The sequence below is a fragment of the Hemisphaericaspora subhashii genome (genome assembly GCF_019202705.1).
Source record: "Hemisphaericaspora subhashii strain CBS 10753 chromosome Unknown scaffold54, whole genome shotgun sequence".
NCBI lineage: Eukaryota > Fungi > Ascomycota > Pichiomycetes > Serinales > Debaryomycetaceae > Hemisphaericaspora > Hemisphaericaspora subhashii.
Window position 1 is genome coordinate 63,350 of NW_026057328.1, and position 15,563 is coordinate 78,912.

Genomic DNA, 15,563 nt, shown 5'->3' on the forward strand with positions numbered 1-15,563 from the left:
TTCCAAGCAATTTGTCGGGTTTAACCAATCTATAAATGAAAAATCATAAGCATCTCTTCTTCTCCACCCTTCCCGTTCCTCTCCTTAAACGAAGTGCACTTCTTACATGTATTGATCTGGAATGAGATCGAAATCAAATATTCTCTGATTGAAATGCAGCGCCATTGCCGCTACTCCCAATGTGCTACCATATGTGGTATGTAGTGAGATTGGGCGGATGGCGGTCCACTACAAGTGGTAGGCAATTTCGGTTGAATTACACTGGAGGACATACAAAATAGATTCCAACTACTGAAGAAATTGAAGAGGAAAAGCTCTCGAAGAAAAAGCTCGAATTCCAGAACCAGAAGAACACAAGCTTTCCCATCCCACGATTGTTCTAGTTCATCCCCTGGCCACAGCTCGTGCTTCATACATTATGTGAAGGTGTTCACGAAAGAAGAAGAGAACGAAGAAGAGAACAAAGAAACAATGCAGAGGACAATGCAGAGGACGAAGACGAAGATGAAGACAAATAATGGAAAAACCCAAAGGTGTCCCAGGATCCTGGCTTACTGCTTTAGCAAACCTAACTGCTGTTCCGAAACAAATACTGAAAGAGATTCAGAAGTATTACAATATTTAAGAGATATTGTCTAGGAGCTTGAGGATAGCTTCACGTCTTTTCTAGAGGTGCATGTGGCTTCTCGACCGTCTGAGCCCTTCGCAACGGCTGCATGTGGGACTGCTTGCGCGTAACCTCGGACGATGCTAGCTAGATAAGCTTTGTAGTATATGTAGTTTCCTGCCAGTGGCGACAACTATTACACAAAATCTACAAAAATAGAGAAACAATTCCGCCATGATACACCTTCCTGCCAGTGGCTTCAACGATTACACGAATTCTATAAATGGAGATACAATTCCTCCGTGATAGGCGTCCACAACTTAGATATAATCGGACAGTAATATCCCTCTTGAGTCCACCACCTCGGCAGAAATAGGGAATCCGCGATGTAGTGGGTCAAAAGGGGCCCCCTTGTACGTGATCTTTTGTTAAACATTTGCTGCAAGTGAAAATCCTAATCGAGCGATTTCTTCGATTAGCATGGATGTAATATTTACCAAATCAACATGTGGCAAATACTTCTAAGGAAATGAGAAAACATTTGGGCCGATACACGATGTTGAAACCCAGTGCATCTTTTACCAACCCAGCACAGACTTAGAAGTTCTGAATTATTGTAAAACTAGCTTTATATCATCTAATTGGCCAAGCCAACACCAAAAGGAAATGTGTAATTTGGTCAAGTTCTAACAACATGATTTGCAACCTTTTGTAGACTGGAGATTCTGGGCATTGTTCCACTTTGGATTGCATACTTCCTATTGTTAACTACTCTCTTTTCGCTGAGAAATGAACAAAGACGGTTTCGAGTAGAATGCCCAGTGTGATTCTTGATATCTAAAAGTATGGATACGAAGCGCTATTCAATTCGAATCGAGATTCTTTACGAGGATTATTATTCGATTCGAAAATGCATGGAGTCCCACGTCACCGGTGTGGGGCTTCGTTTAATCATTCATTTCAAATTCAACACTCAAACAAAGCAATTTACGGCTAATGAACTCCTACTATTGCTAATTATTATTTAATGAATGACTAAAATTTTGTGGAGAATCACAAAACCATTACATTTCCGTAATTTTCTTTATTTAAAAGCAATTACAAAAAAATAATTCACGAAAAATATTCAATATAAATATTTTTTACTATCTAACCTTCTATTATTTTTTTAGATTATTCCGTTTCGAAAAATCTGCAACATGACGCCCTAAATTATCCATAGAAATCTAATAAACTTCTCAACTATAGCCGAGAGATGCCCGAAATCACTGCAAGTGCTGCAAACGTTCACAGAAAAAAAATTATAGTCGCGTTTTGACATTAGCGAGTGGCGCATAATACGCCTAAAGTTACCTCTTTTCACTGTGATTACGAAACTTAGATCTAAACTATAAACTACTTATATTCAGATTTGAAATATATACCTATTCTAAAAAAGAGTCTAAACTATAACTTATACACTGAAATCCAGTCAGCTTGTCTTCTATTCTGTTAAAAAAATCTAATGTTGGGAATTGTTGGGTGCAAATTGATTCAATGAATCAGGTAGACCTTGTGATTGTTGATATTGTGCTGTGGCAAGTTGAGGCTGTTGAGTCGCATACATTGTTTGAGTCAAGGCAGGAAGATGCAGATGCGGTTGCAAATTGCCAGGGTATGTTTGAACTGGTGGGTATGGTTGGCTGGGGAAATGAGTTGGATATCCAGGATTATATTGAGATGGGACAAGAAATACATCAGGTCCTGGTGCTGGTCCCGTGTATATCATATTTGAATTGTCATAAGCAATATATCCATTTGGTACTGAGCTCATGAAAGTGGTAGAGATATTGCTAACAATTGGAGTAGAAGTAGGAATTTTTTTTAATCCAGAACCAGATAATTTTCTTTTACGACTTCTACATCTAGCACATACTTTATGTTTTCCAGCATCAAATGGATCCAAAGGTTTAGCACACCGGTTGCAATTACCCATCTTTTCCAAATTTGTTCGTCTAATCTTATCATTTGCCCTACATCGTTGACATACTTTAAAGCCTGTAGTTTTCCCGGACTCTTTCTTGGCATCATCAGCAATTAAAGATTGCCCAGCATTATCAATTGCAAGGGTCCCATCCTCGCTAGTCATAATCGGAGCATTCAATGGTCCTGAGCAATGTACACATTTTCCTTGGGCTGCTCTGCTTGCTTTTCTTGAACGTAAATTTTGTCGACAATTTGGACATAATACAAAATTTTGATCTTCAGGCGCAATCGGGGATCCACAACGACGACACACTCCTTTCCTATCTTTAGTCTTCTTCTGCCACCGCCTTGACCTTTGTCTTTGTAAATCACGACAATGTTGACATAATTTAAAAACCTTAGGTTCAACAAAATATTGTTGCCCATCGTCTGCAGTTTGAGGCTTGGGAATTAATACGGTCTGTTCAAATTCTTTCTTACATCTGGAACAATTTGAATAAACTACTTCATGGTCTTCCATAGTAGGAGACCCTTGTGGCATCAGTCCATTCATAGGGGATGACCCTTGGTGATTGCTGTTGTTTTGGTTTTGGTTCTCCTGTTTCAAAAATTCATTAGTAGATGCCATCTGTTGTTGAAGATGAAGTGGAGGGATAGGTGCCAATAGTCCCAGTCCCCCGCTGTTGTTACTATAACTCAAGCTTGATACCTGAGTTTCATCTAGTCTCAGTTCAAAGGGGTATACATGTCTAGATTCCCCTTGTTGATTTAATTGTTGGTAGTAGCTCGATGGGGGTAGTAGTACATTCAGACTAGAGTATGGTGGTGGTGCGTTACTGGGTAACGGTGGGAACAGTGGTGACACTTGATGAAACTGCAGTTGAAGGGTTGGCTGTCGGTGGGTTAGATGTGGTGGCTGTTGTTGAAACTTATTCTCTGAATTGCTTTGAGAAGAGGAATTTAAATGTCCATTCAAATCATATTGTAAATTCGCATGCGAACTTGTTGGTTGTTGTCCAAACATTAAAATTGGTAATGGTAAATTGGATTGAGGAATAGAAGGTGGTTGGGTCAGAGATGAATCATCTCTGCCTTCGCTCAGTTGACTAAGTTGATTCTTGTCTTCCGACTGGTCCAATTGTCCTTGATCATTTTTTTGTTGCTTCTCTGAATATTGTGATTGTTGTTGTGGTGGTTGTGGCTGTTGTTGCAAATATGAATCTAACGGTGCTTCTAAGGCACCATCCATATAGCCCTGTTCTCCTGTCATTCAAATGGATTGGATGTTATGATAAATATGGTTGTATGAAGTAATTTGAAACAATAAATAGTATACCGTAGGTACTAGTCTGACAATAAATGGTATAAAGTCTTACTAACTAACTGAAGTTAAACTATATAAAGTAATGTTACAATTAGCTATTGTCTCTTTGTTAGTATAGGAAGGTCCTACTCTAAGATTATAACAATGTTGATCAGAATTGATTGCCTGCCCGTAATTATTCTTTGGCTGGTTTAAAAAGGTGAAGGATTCTTGTCAACCCTGTGCTTTGAAAGCTGAAAAATTCAACTGTTGATTAGTTGTTTATAAAGGTTGCAAAGATTTTTACTTGTTTGGACTTGGTAGTTGTTAATTTTGAAAGGGTAGTTGCTTGTGTTGATTGAACCAGTGAAATATCGTATTGGAGAGAGAAAAACTTAAAAGGATTAAGGTCTTTTAAAAGCAATATTTCTTGAAAAACTGTGTCCTTAAATATTGTTTATTTTTAAGGTATTCCTTGGATTGTTTAATTTTTATTTCCACAAGGTTTGCAAATATTTTTTATGCAACTTGTTAAAAAATAATCGAAATTTAAAAAATAATTCTTTAGATTTTAAATAAGTCTAATTTCTGCAAAAAGTTTAATTCTATTCATATTTTTTTTGGAGTTTTTGTAAGGGGAAGAATTGTAACATCTTCTGAACCGGTAGCAAATGTCACCCATTCATCCAACATAATTATTGAATCTATGACCTCTCGTTTCCCTAGATAGGCAAAGTTTTCAAATATGCCTGATGCAAGATTTCCAGTTTCCTTTTTTCTTTTTGTTGCTTGGAATTATTAATTTCGGAAAAAGCCGATTGTCAAAAATTTTTTTGGGGTGACTTATAAACAAGAGGGGTGATAAAGAAAATTATTTATTTTTCTTTTGAGTTATAGTTAAACCATGGCTAAAACAAAAAATAACTCGGTGCTAGGTAATCAAAAAATCCTTCCCGATACGCAAGCACAAAAAGCTAGGGAGATATTGAAGGGAGCAAGGCTATGCCAAAAAAGGATTCTTTTCATGGAAATGATCACCAGGTGTTTTGCAACCATGAGCCAGTATTTTTAATCCAGGCAGAGATCATAGTACATAGTTAGCTCTTTCGCAAGATTCTAGAAGCCAATCATCGGCGAGAAGACTAATTCTCCGTTATCTAATGACTTGCTAAGATAAAAATGGTTATGATATTTTCTCTGTTCTAAAAAGAACAATTGCCAATTTGACAAGCGTCCATAACTATGACATTTTAGTTTCGGCTGCGGCTATTTTGGGTGCAAAAAAACTGACTTGAAAAGAAAAATAGAAGTCCTATGATCATCACATGCAACGGGATAAATAATACTACTAGGTCCTTGTAAATTATTGCTACTAACAGTCTTCTTATAGGATTGATTCTTTATATCTATGTTTTGGTTTGGCCTGGATTTGTAATGTGCCATATTGGAACTGGTTAGGAGCACAGGTTCAATGTCGTGTCTCAAAAGATATTCTTATTTTATTGTACAAAAAATAATTGCGCCAAACGTTCGTAACCCAAAAAATATCTCGGCTTTAAATTTCGATTAAACTTTTGATTCTGATGAAAAAACCATGCTACATTTTCAGTACTTAAATGACTTCTAATAAAAACGATCAAACGTTTTGGGTTCGCTCCTATCCCTTTTCTTTGGCTATGAGCTTCAGAGAATTTCTGACAATTGTAGAACGGCTCTATAGTAGTATTCTATTTTTTTTCTGTAAAATTTGGCGGTAAAAAATATTTGCACACCAAAAATATTTTTCCACCAAAAAAGATTTACAAAAGCGCAAAATGACTTGCACCCAAAGGGCAAATTACCAGAAAAATGCTGTAAAAAAATGCTCCACTGCAGATATACTTCTCACAAACCTTACACAAGGGCGTCATGCATTGGTAAACATAAACTATAAGGTTGTAAAGATATGATTGATGGAACTCAATATCAATCTTCTATAAAAACAATGTCACAAACCATTACATACCAAGGAAAAGAAATCCTTTAAACTTTTAAACTTTTTAAAAAGTTTAATTTCTCCAAAAAAGTCTTTAGCGAAAATAGCCAATATGTGCCATAGGCAGTCGTACTTTGAGCCCTGGAGATAGCGAAGTATCTTGAGTTATCCGGATCCGACTCAATAAAACATGACCGAATTAGGTCAGACAATTGCTGGTCTGAGGTACTCATTCTTTGGGCCGTTCAATCTGTGAAATTTCTTCGGCATTCGCCCTCACATCGTGGAGAAGTAATCTGTAATCTAAAATCGAAACGAAGGTTTAAAGTTTCCATAACTAAATATTTCCTTTCTAGACGTCGGTAAGTTTCTTGGGGGGCGATTTAGAGAAGAGCGGCCAAGGAAATTCTGTTGCGTGATGGTTTTGATATTTTGGTATGATCAGCATTCTCAAAAAAGAGATTCATTGACTCAAAATGGCTCTGGTGTACTATATCTCATCGTAGTCTGGGCCTGCCTTCTATTCTATTGCCCCATCGTTCGATTTCGATCGAATGAGCCCTGGTGCCAAGGACGACAAACACATTTGGTTTATCCCTTATTCTCATACGCCTCAAAACTGGAGAAACAACTCCTATTTCGAAGATAAATTTCCGTACAGTTTTGGCCTCATGTTGTGGTTATCATATTGTCCTTTAGTGGGTCATCCGAACTAGGTAAATAAAACTCCAGAAAAGGTAATCTAACATGTTGGCAGACATCGCTCCAAAATATCCAGGTATCCAAACGCTGGCTTACTCCAATTTATTGATAAGAAAACTGGTGATTCTATCCATCTGGTCGGCTACCGGAACGTGGATGTACAAATACGATTTTGTTGGGATTAGGATGGTTCCCAAAGAAGGAAAATGGGTCTCACAAAATTCCCACATTCTGACTTTGAGTTTCCGGTAGTAGCGAATTTTCCTCAATTTCAATTTTTTGATGAAATTCAAACCCTGCTAGCATTAGTTTCTAAATACCATTACCTATGTCTACCATAGGCATATAACAGTACCCCTTGGGTTACAGATGTCTTCGACGACGGATTTTGAAGGATGTTAGCCAGTGCACCACGGTTAAGATGGCATAAAATGAGGGCGTATTGGACTAGTCTGGAAGAAAGCTGACCAATTTCGCAAGAAACCATCTGTCAACCTAAAACCACCTAACCCCTATGGACGAAGTATATGGGCTCACCCATGTGGGTCCTTGTCATCATCTCGTATAGGATATGGTCCCTGAGTGTGGTTTGTGATCTTGGTTAACGAAGTAGATAGGTTGAATTGACAACCATGAGAGTTAGATGGGACTGGCTAACTTCCCAATGCTTCAATAGTAATACGTTCTTTGTATTATAAACATAAATACTGTTCTAAATCACATTATTTGCAGCACAAAAGGCATTTAGGCGCAGATGATACCGAGTACCACAGAGATGCTTCCGTGCACTTACACTTAGGCTTGGAAACAGCGACACTGATTAAGAGCTCAGAGTTAGTAGGAACAAATTGAGTGGCTCCACGTAGTAGACCTCATTTACCTACGCTTACCGAGGATAAAACTTTTCTCCTGCTGTATATTATATGTACTTATGGAGAGCGAGGTCGTAAACCTAAATATATACAATGTCTACAATAAATAGGTAAACATAGGAAAACCCCTTCATGCCTTCTATATACAAGTATTTGTCTATGATAGCTACTTTTCTTCAAAAGATATTCGATCCCGTTCATTCCAACCTATCATGTAATAACATCTGAATAACCTCTCCAGCACGATATGCACCCAACCCAAACAATACTATCCCTGACCCTCTAACCGACCTTTGCCACCACAAGGGATTTTTCTTAAGATCAATCTTTCCTGTTACCTTATCTTTGAATTGATTAGGAGAACTAAACCAAAATCCACCAATGAGAGCAGCTATTGATTGGACTGCTGTGCAGGGTATACATTTTTTGCCTATTTCATCTGATGATAGATCTCGCGATGGAGGAGGATTGAAGACTGATAATATATTCGACATGTTAGTGTGATATGAATTGATCTAATGGGAGGGAACCGTTTGTTCTTGATCATGATGATGATCCTGAGGGGCAAAGAAAAAAAACATAGAGATTGATGAGAAATGAAATTTTACTATGGAAAAAGTCATGTGACGAGATTTTTCTTCGAATCTAACTTTCATTTCTATTTGTTCAAGAGGATGATAGACTAGCTAATATCCAGTCTCTTCTTTCATTGCCTGTTCCTTGCGTGTTTTGTATAGAGTTTCAAGTGGTAGAGTTCCGTATCCTCTGAAAATGCAGGTTTGAACAAAACAATACAATCTTTTGTAAGTTCCTAGTGATCCTGAAGAGAAGGATAAAGTTTATAAGATCATAATATATTAAGTATTAAACGTAAAAGGTATCAAAAACAACCAAAAAAAACTCTATATAACTGTACAAGATAATAATAATACAAATGCTGCCAACTAAACCTTATTAGCTGAATCCCCAGTAATCTCCACTACTTCCTTCTCATTACTAGCAGCAGCAGCTTCAGCAGCAGCTTTTTCTTCAGCTAACTTTTTAAAATAAGCAGCGTATCCATATCTACTTCTAGCTCTCAATCTAGGACCAAAATATCCAAACACAAATGGAACAGGTACCATAGCCAAGGCAATAAATGCAAACAAACTAGACGCCCAATCAACTCCCAAATTTTCAAAACATTGAACAGTGAATAATGGGAACACACTAGCCAATAAATATCTCAACAAGTTATTTGCAGCAATGGCCAGGGCAACATTAATTGGAGGAAACGACATGGAGAAATAAAGAACGACAGAAAGGAAGATGAGAATAAGACCGAATCCAAATGGTGCTCCTGAAACTAATGGGGCCCAATAACTGACTGATGCCTTGGAAGACCAACCTAACCAGAATAAAGAAATTGGAAGGAAGACGGAACCAATTTTTCCCACTAATAATTTGGTTTCTGGAGCATCCCAGATGAAATTCCCATTTTCGTCTCTCTTACCACGGGTTCCATCGGGGTTTTTGCGGAAATAGATGGTTTTATCCAAGATGACATAAAGAATAACAGCGGCGATTTCTCCAACCATGACGGATAAGAAAGGTAATCCTGACACACCTAAACCCATTCCATAAATGCCTCTGAAGATAATTGGGAATGCTTCGAAGAATGCAAAAAGCACAGCGAAAATGAATGAAATATAAAGTGACATGAAGAATACAATTGGATCTCTGAATAATAATTCAACTGGCCTTAATAAATCAAAGAAAATGATTCTCTTGATGAATGCGGAGTTAACTTTTGGTGCATTAACATTAAGACCCCTTTTAATTGCTCTATTCTTAAGAATGATTGGTTTATAGGTCTCAGGAGAAAAGATAACAAATGGCCAAATTGCCCCAAAGAACATAAGCAAGACCCAAGAAGCCGACCATTTCCAATCCTTATGTTCAGCTGCGAAACCACCAATAATTGGACCCAATACAGGACCAAGGAATGGACATAAGCAGAAGATCGCCACAGCAAACGATTGTTCCAGAGGTTCTTTGGACCAAATATCACTAATTGTCCCACCGGCGATAGCTAATGCTGGACTGGCAAAGAATCCACAAAAGATTCTTAAAACCAAAATAGTATGAATGTTTTGGGCAAGACCAACACCCATAGTGAATAACATAGCAACTGGAAGGGAAAGGATATAGATCCATCTTCTACCAAACACTTCAGATAATGGAGCAGTAACAGCGGGACCAAAGGCAAGGCCAAGCACGTAGAAAGTCACTCCTGAAATGGTTAATTCTTGAGAAGATCCAAAACTCATCATGAGATCTGGTACACTACCGACAAACATGGATGAACCTAATGAGGAACAAAGACATAACATCGCAACTGTATAAGTTACCATCCATTTTTTCCAACTTGGCCAATTGTGAGGGTTTGCAATGTCATCAGGTCCATCAAAATCTAATTCTTTGACTTCCCATACTTTTTCCTCGGTGGGGATTGATTTGTGTTCGGATGGGGCATATTCTTGGGAGATTTCTTCATGGGCCATTTCAGCAATTGATTTTCTGGATGAGATTCTTTCAAGGGTGAATTTTCTATTAAGCTCATTTTCATCCATGTCGGGGGAATAAGTTTCATCCATGCCGGGGGAATAAGTTTCCACACCATTGGAACGATCAGACATATGTGAGGATGATTCTTTGGTTGATTGGTCATTGTCAACGATAATTTCTGGAACTGGAAGTTCTTTATCGCTTAATTCTTCTTGCGATTGTTCAATTGGTGGTTCTGGGGGGGCAACTGGTTGTAGTTCAACGGTAATTATAGATTCAGCTAATGATACTTGTTCGTCAGTTGCAATTTGATTAATAGTTCTATCAGTTTCATCTTCATCATCATAGATTTGAGTTTCTCTTGCACTCAGTAATGCACTTTGGTAAGCTTGCAGATCAGTTGTGGATTGATCTTCATACTCACTCATCTGTTCATCAGCTGTAACATAAGCGGATGAGCTATTACTGGAAATGAAGGATTGCCTTGGGGAACGACCATCATCATCTGCAATATATGCTTGTCTGAGCTGATCTTCTTCAGCCTTTGAAGTACCAAAAATACCCATATTTATGTAGTAATGATGATATCTATAAAGCTAAGGGATAGAAAAGGGGAAATGTGATCAGTTGGATTAAGCTTCTTGAAAGAAAGTTTATAAAATGAAAAATTGACATGGCAAAAATTGTGGAATTTTATTGCAATTTAAATAAAAAAAATATTTTCTAATCTTCGCGGAAAAATTAACCAATCCCGGAATTAAGCTAACAAATTGTTTAAAGCCGTTAATTATTCCGTAATAATTACACAAAATTGACACCGGAATTAACCAGATTTCTGCAAATTAATAGAGATGCTTTTGAACAGCACATACAAGGAAGGAGTCACAAAATGGCTAGCACGGCACTATCAAAGTCAAACAGTTCAAACACCACGTTTACGATGTCGCATTAAGTTGGGGTTAGCAAACAGCATTATTCGGGCGCAGAACTATGTACCTAGCTCATTAGATTCGTAATTTTATCTCTGCAGATCTATCTTATCTCAATAAAAGTCAAGCTTTCAGGCATCATCAGAAGTTGATAAAGTTCTCCACAATACTAGCACTCTCCCCTTTTGCGACCGTGCANTAAAAGTCAAGCTTTCAGGCATCATCAGAAGTTGATAAAGTTCTCCACAATACTAGCACTCTCCCCTTTTGCGACCGTGCATTTTCACATGATGATTCATCAGAGTTGCTAATTTCAATTGAGTTTAGCCGTCCTTTGATAAATTTGCCAAATTTTTTTTTTCTTTTAAACGGTATCGATTAAATTATACACTAAAATATTATGAACTATAATATATAAAGACGGTTTTCTTTTGGTTGGTAACTCCGCTTAATTCCATTTTGATTTATTTTTAGGTCAGAATTTTTGGTTAAATTTTTTATCGTAAATTATTTTTTTTTTTTGGCTGCAATTTTCTTGAATTAATTATAGCCTACCACCAACATTTTAATTACCACTTTTTCTCCCTAACTTCAGTACCTTAGTCAGCAGCTCGTGGGAAGGGGGTACGAGAGTGATAAGATACAGAGAAAATTTCATTTTGTTTCTTTTGCAAACAATCAGAAAACTGAAGAATTGCTAAATGAATATGATCGGCGTTTTGTTTACGCTAACAAATAGAGGGGAAGAGTTGGTGGTTGAGATCCAGTTGACTCCATAATTCCGAAGTACCCTTGATTCCATACGTTTGTATTGGGGACTGTGACATAAATCCACATTACTTGATTCATTTGAAATTGTGTGACCAAACAATATTTCATCACTTCCGGTAAAGTGTACCAAATGTAAGTATTATTAAAACTCTACTTATCTCTATACAATAAAGTAAAACTAAACCAATAAAACGTGCACTAATCAATAATCATATCATCATCCAGATGTGGTTTCTTCTCTTGTCCTGTCCACCCATAATAACTCTTTGCCCGAATATATCCAAAAGAAAAATTACACGCAAACACCGTCACCACAAACATTAAGACAAACATGAAAAACTTCCAACCCAAAGGTTCAATCAACGAATTAACCAAAACCCCAATAGTCTCCGCACTTATCTTCGCCATATTGCCGCCTCCATTGAATGGATCCTGTTGCATACATCTTTCGAAATATGCACATTTCGTTTCTAATAATGGAACAATTGTATCTGGATGACATTTATTTTCGTGATAGGCTCGACGACAGGTTTCGATGGAGGTGAGGATGTGAGTGGATTGTTGGGCTAGTTTGTAGGATATATCGTGTTTAATTGAGGATATTATTCCGGAGATTAAGTAAAATGAATATAGGGTTGCTGTGAAGTTGATAAAGATTTGGAGATATGACGATAGGACATAAGGAACTTTTTCCAGGGGAGTTATATTTGATTTCCACGGGACTGGAAGGATTAGCTTTTGGGGTGACTTTTTGCCTTGATATGGATGTTGATATTTCTCTAGTTGTTGTTCTTTTTGAGTAGGGACAATATCTTGCAGGTTCAGGGAAGTATCATTTAGTTTTATACTATCACTAGAGCCATTCCCATAATAATGATGATGATGATGAATAGTGACAGGAGCATTCTGTAACCCAAAAGATTTCCTCATCATATATGACAGATTCATGTTATTCGCATAAAATCTCCCGTTCCCCCCATACATCTGGTCATATTGTTGTTCTTTGGGAACTTGCTGACCCTCTCGAGCCAAGAATGAGTTAATATCAGACACGGGAGAGAACAGACTCATATTTCTATCATTTCTCCATCTATTTCTCATCTCGTTATCTTGATTGGGTTTTATTGGTTTGTATAAACTTGTATCATATTCGTGATCTATATGGTCAGCTGGTGGTGTCGATTTATTGGTCAGTGGAGGTGGCATTAGAAGTAATCGAGGTCGATTTATTGCAAGCTTGGCACCTAGCATTGTGGGTGAGAACATATTGGAAATAAAACTTGAATCTTCTTCCTCTTCTTTTGGATCTTCTTCAACTTCGATTTCACCATGATTTGTTGTGGTTGTTGAATCTATAGGTTCATCAAACTCAACGGTATCAGCAGTTGGGTGTCCGTTACTATCTTCCTCAACTGGTATATCTTCATCAACGTCTATATCCATTTGGTCATCACTGTAATTCTCGTACTGATTGTATGATTGCTGGAAGTCAGTTGGCGAGTGGCGGGTAGCAAATAGATTCAGATGATTGCTTTTATCATCCAATGAAAGTGAATTTAGAAATAACCCATCTATATCATTATGATTATTGTATTGACTGTGTTGGACATTATAAAACGACATCTTCCTTTTCCCCCAATACTCTGTTATTCTATACTTCTATTTGGTAGTGATGACGTCAAAGTGAATAATTCGTAGATTTCTGTTGAATGTTTTGTTGATCCAGATTCTGCTGTGCGGCTCATTAATTTTTTCTATTTTCTGCGATGATGAGGCATCTCTTTAAAAAACCTACAGTTGATACTATTGATATCAGCCAGATACGATTAAGCAACAACTACAATGGGATCTAAGAGAAAGAGACAAGAGAAAGCGAAAGACTTTGTCAAGACTAAATTGAGAGTTGGTAAAACTGCCGCCAAACCGGACAATTACACCGATACATCCTTTGTTGCCAAAACCATCTCATTACCAAACCAATCCATATCCACCAGATCCACCACCACCAAGACTGCTACAACCACAAACAAATCACAAGATGTAGATTTATCCCACCACCTCTCCCTTACCAAGCATCATTCATCCACCACCAGAAAAGAAGTCCTAAACTACATAGAAAACCACCTCCCCTCCAATCCATCCTCGTATAAACAAATCCTCACCTCCACAATCCCGTTAATCCTCGACGAATCGGCCAAAGTTCGAACAGCACTCATGTCCCTCCTATCCGCCCTGGCCAAGAAACAACCGGGCTTATTAGACCTTCATATCCGTTCCATTATCCTATTCATAAATTCCGCCATGACTCATATTCAACCCGATATAAGACACTCATCTACCAAATTTTTGGATATTTTGATCGAACATGCAGGTGAAAGTTTGACAAAAGGATATTTTATCAAGATTATTAGGTCATATTTTACATTAATGGCCTGGAATTTGATTGAAGATAAGAAATCAAATTCGATTGCCATAAGTGCCAACACTGCCTCTCTTGGTGGTGGGACTAAAAAGGCCCGGATTGGACATTTAGAGGTCTTGAAGAAGTTCTTAAAAGTGTCATTGTTTGCTATGGATAATAGTGAAGAGCATGATATGGAAGGGTTGATAAGTGTACATCCGCAATCATATAGATATATACTCCAATCGATGGGGACTCCACAGGCTTATGCGTCGCTTAAATTGTTTGTTAAAGAATTACCGAAGAGACATGATGAAAGAGGTGGTAGCAGTGATGATTCATTTACGATTAAGGATTTGGATTCTATAAGTGCGGAAGACTTGGAGACTAGAAAGAAAGTTATGGTGGATGTGTTTATGAACCAGATGATTAAACACTTGAAAGGATTAATTAAAGAAGGTGGAGAAGTTGGGAGAGAAGCCAATTCCTGTTTATCCTTATTAGAAGAGTTGACTAAAGTAGAGTAGTATTAGTAGTACTGTAGTTTAATAGAGAGTTGCAATTGCAGTTGCAGCCAATTGAAAATTGTGAAAAAATTTTCTTCTTGTATTTTTTACACGACTTCGCAGCATCCTTCTTAATTAAAAACCATCAATGTCTCATACCACTCGTACTGAACCACTACATTCTCTTCACGTAATATGTTCGCTAGAATAGCATTAAGAAGGCTCAGCCCTTCGTGTCGTATCCTCGCCCAACCATCCTCCAAAATCCTTCCATCCATAATCACATCCGTCCCCACCCCTTCCCCAGTGAGATCATTCCATTCCACCTCCCCATCATTAGCGAAAAAGTCCAAAAACAAAAAGAACCAGCCAATTGAAGAAGAAGAAGAAGAAGTAACCGAAGACATTCCGGTCACTATAGATTTCGATGCCGTCACTTCAAAATTCGAAAAAACACTCGAAAAATTCTCAAAATCCGCTACGGAACTCAAACTAGGCAAAGCCAACCCAAAGATCTTCGACAACCTCCCAGTGGAAACCGCAGATGGAGAAGTCCCATTCAATACCATTGCGCAAACTAGTGTCAAGGGGAGACATTTCGTGATTACATTATTTGACCCAGCAAATGGAAAACATGTGATCAATGCCATTTTGGCTTCTGATTTGAATATGAGTGGTCAGATTGATCCTGCTAATAAGTTCGCCATTAAGGTGCCGTTACCTTCCTTAACAACTGAGACTAAGAAAGAAAGCGCAAAGGCTTTGAAGGAAGTGTTTGAGAAATATAAGCATGGAAAAGGTCTGGATTCATTGGCATCGGTAAGAACTCATTTTAGACATAAGTTTACTAAACATTTAAAGAAGCAAAAGCTTAGTGATGCTGAGAATAAGTTATTGAAGGAACTTGAGGATTTACATAAGAAGTATGGTGATAAATTGGCTGATGCTTTTAAATCTGCTGAAACCGCAATTCTTAAATAGACGT

The 15,563-nt window shown here is 37.7% G+C and overlaps 6 protein-coding genes across 6 annotated transcripts; 2 read left to right on the forward strand and 4 right to left on the reverse strand. All coding sequences in view use genetic code 12, as the record gives it.

Annotated features, from left to right (window-relative positions):
* Nucleotides 1-2,108: 2,108 nt before the first annotated feature.
* On the reverse strand, nt 2,109-3,842 carry WOR3 (Wor3p; the record flags this gene model as incomplete). The annotated part of the gene is made up of 1 exon (XM_049407704.1): nt 2,109-3,842. The coding sequence occupies one exon, from the start codon at nt 3,840-3,842 to the stop codon at nt 2,109-2,111; it is 1,734 nt and encodes a 577-aa protein (XP_049262913.1).
* A 3,779-nt stretch (nt 3,843-7,621) lies between these two features.
* On the reverse strand, nt 7,622-7,918 carry J8A68_003811 (uncharacterized protein; the record flags this gene model as incomplete). The annotated part of the gene is made up of 1 exon (XM_049407705.1): nt 7,622-7,918. The coding sequence occupies one exon, from the start codon at nt 7,916-7,918 to the stop codon at nt 7,622-7,624; it is 297 nt and encodes a 98-aa protein (XP_049262914.1).
* A 450-nt stretch (nt 7,919-8,368) lies between these two features.
* TPO4 (Tpo4p) lies at nt 8,369-10,537 on the reverse strand (the record flags this gene model as incomplete). Its single annotated transcript, XM_049407706.1, has 1 exon — nt 8,369-10,537. One exon carries the CDS (start codon nt 10,535-10,537, stop codon nt 8,369-8,371), a length of 2,169 nt encoding a protein of 722 aa, XP_049262915.1.
* Nucleotides 10,538-11,869: 1,332 nt separating this feature from the next.
* On the reverse strand, nt 11,870-13,294 carry J8A68_003813 (uncharacterized protein; the record flags this gene model as incomplete). Its single annotated transcript, XM_049407707.1, has 1 exon — nt 11,870-13,294. One exon carries the CDS (start codon nt 13,292-13,294, stop codon nt 11,870-11,872), a length of 1,425 nt encoding a protein of 474 aa, XP_049262916.1.
* Nucleotides 13,295-13,513: 219 nt separating this feature from the next.
* Nucleotides 13,514-14,599, forward strand: J8A68_003814 (uncharacterized protein; the record flags this gene model as incomplete). Its single annotated transcript, XM_049407708.1, has 1 exon — nt 13,514-14,599. The coding sequence occupies one exon, from the start codon at nt 13,514-13,516 to the stop codon at nt 14,597-14,599; it is 1,086 nt and encodes a 361-aa protein (XP_049262917.1).
* Nucleotides 14,600-14,773: 174 nt separating this feature from the next.
* On the forward strand, nt 14,774-15,559 carry J8A68_003815 (uncharacterized protein; the record flags this gene model as incomplete). Its single annotated transcript, XM_049407710.1, has 1 exon — nt 14,774-15,559. One exon carries the CDS (start codon nt 14,774-14,776, stop codon nt 15,557-15,559), a length of 786 nt encoding a protein of 261 aa, XP_049262918.1.
* Nucleotides 15,560-15,563: the final 4 nt, after the last annotated feature.